Below are 2,622 nucleotides of genomic sequence, written 5' to 3' on the forward strand. Positions count from 1 at the left end.
TCTCTCTCTCTCTCTCTCTCTCTCTCTCTCTCTCTCTCTCTCTCTCTCTCTCTCTCTCGATAATATATAAGTTCACATTTAAATTCAATGAATTTCGACTAGCAATATATCCTATGCTTCGACTTCACTGACTTACGTTTTTCTTTGTTTTTTCCTTCGTCCACTTGAATTAAGAAAAGTATTTTTGATTTGATACGTTATTTCTCTTTTATTTATGGTTATTGTTTTCTTTGGTCTTTCAGGTCAAAGTTCACAGCAATAGCCATAGATTGGCAGGTCCGGGCTGCGGATGGACATTACTATGACGTCATTTTTGTTGGCACCGGTAAGTTATGTTTATACATCTGTCTTTTTATTTACGTCGTGTGTCGTTTTTACTGTTTATTTCCTTCCTGTCAATCTGCTGTCTATTTGTCTGTCTGTCTGTCTGTCTGTCTGTCTGTCTGTCTGTCTGTCTGTCTGTCTGTCTCTCTGTCTGTATGTCTCTCTGTCTGCCTCTCTGTCTGTCTGTTGATCCATCTTTATTCTTCCATCTCTCAAATATTTGGATGCGTTATTACTTTAAAGACATAAATTGCTATACATGACAAAAGAATCACAGCCCACCATTATCTGCTTCCTTCTCAAAACTCCTTCTCCTTTCTCCATAAAACCTACATAACCTTCATTACCGTTGTAATGTCTTCGGCATGAACGAGCATACACGTACCTTTACTTCTAGCAAAACGGTTAACCCTAATTGAGACTTGAAGTATGGACGTGTTGATAACGCCACAGTTCACGAGTTCTGACTGTAGAGGGTTAAGAAAAAATGTTATACATATGACATGAAAAAGATTGAATTCTTCCGCCCCCACAGAGTTAATCTCTAAAACTTTTACGCTGTCTTGAGCACATGGACATTCAAATATTTGCCCGTCTTTCAGCTGCTTGGATATGTTTTTATAGGATTGTCCATGCTCTCGTGAATATGAAATGATGTTGGAATGGAAAACAGCTTGATACCTTGAGTCAATGACATCGGATATGTCCTTCGCTTTCTTTTTTTTTTTCACCGGCTTCATGTCTCAATTTATTAAAATGTTTAAATGACACACGGCATAACATTGATGAATAATATGCATTAGGAACGTGTTACCTTTATCCCAGTCTTGTCTTTCGCAGTAAAGAGAACTTACAAAATGTGTATCCTTTTTTTCTTCTATTAAACATAATATTTTGTAAACTTCGGGTATCTCCGTCTTTCTTCTGAAATGAAGCCCAAATAGCCCGGGTTGACCTTGACAGACAAGGTCGCAGCAGTCCAAGTACAAAAAGACCACCGTTCTGTCTATGGGGGCGTTGAACCTTTGCAATATATTTACTGCGGACTCCTCTCCTTCCTTCCCCTTTTCAAACAAACTTCACTACTGTACTCCATCTTCTGGTATATCGTGTTCGTCTACTATCGATGCAAAAATGTTCATAACTTCTTGCATATCCACCGCTTGTTATATTCTCTCTCCCCATTTTTGTTTCGATGTACCTCTCTTTAAGATAAAGCTTATTGTTCAGCATCGTGCCAGAGCGCGTAGTGGATGGATGTTTATTTCTTCATTTTGTTTTATTGCTCTTCGTTCGCAATATTTTATTTTCATTTGATTTTTTTGTGTTGAGGTGGGCAATAAGTGGTATTGGTAATATAATATGGTATGGACCATAAACGGTATGGGCAATAAATGATATTTTCTGTAAATACGTCGACTAGCTGTTCAACTTGTGGCATAGAGGTCTCCGTACTTATGGCTTCGTTTGTACAGGTCTTTTCCACTCGCGACCTCAGTATTGATAAAACCAGAACTCCCAGAAACCCCAATGTATCTCCCCACGCCCACATCCACCCCACCCCTCTCATCACCCTTTCCAATTTACTTGTGCGTCCAGAGCTAGGTGTTTAGGGAACAATGACCAGATGTTTCACTGTTTGTTCCAGTTTCACGGCCCCAGTGGTTTAGTTTATATCGTTTTGGAGGCGGGCTTCTTCCATCCTGAGTACCAGGGCCAAAACCCCGGCTATTTGGGATAAATCCGAGCAGAAAGACAGAGCTAGTCAATATCATACCACCACCCCCCCCCCCCCAAAAGAGAACAACAAACAAATAAACAAACAAACGTGGGTGGTTGGCGGGTGCTCTGGTGTGGTTTACGTCTTCTTTCCTATCAAACATCTATCGTCCTTATCTCCCCTTTTTCATTTTTTTATGTTTGTTACTCTCCTGTAACACCTCTTATCTTCTGGCGTTCATATGACCTTATGCAGTTGCGAGCGCCGTAAAACCTCTACCAAAAAAAAATATTAAAAATTTTAATCTGCCCTGTCTCCCTCAGATGATGGTCGGATAATCAAGTCGATTAACAAAGGCAAAGGCGCCCAGATCGAATCTGTGGTAATCGAGGATATTCAGGTGCTGGATGAAGACGAGCCTGTTGTAAACCTGAAAGTGCTCAGCAATCGCGCAGACGATACCCGTCAGAAACTCGTAGTCATCTCTAAGCGGAGGATCGTCTCGGTGCCTCTACACCGATGTGCCAAGGCTTTGTCCTGCAGGTGAGGACTGTGTGTGTATGTGTGTGTGTGTGTGT

The 2,622-nt window shown here is 40.9% G+C and overlaps 1 protein-coding gene across 1 annotated transcript in view; it reads left to right on the forward strand.

Moving 5' to 3' along the window:
- Window positions 1-242: 242 nt before the first annotated feature.
- Window positions 243-2,622, forward strand: part of LOC101863770 (semaphorin-1A) — a gene marked incomplete at its 5' end in the record, with an annotated part of 14,313 nt that continues 11,933 nt past the window's right edge. Inside the window, 2 exon segments of the mRNA XM_013087250.2 lie at window positions 243-325; window positions 2,368-2,587. Coding sequence (XP_012942704.1) covers window positions 243-325; window positions 2,368-2,587 — 303 coding nt within the window.

Source organism: Aplysia californica, unplaced genomic scaffold (assembly GCF_000002075.1).
Source record: "Aplysia californica isolate F4 #8 unplaced genomic scaffold, AplCal3.0 scaffold00564, whole genome shotgun sequence".
Classification (NCBI taxonomy): Eukaryota; Metazoa; Mollusca; class Gastropoda; order Aplysiida; family Aplysiidae; genus Aplysia; species Aplysia californica.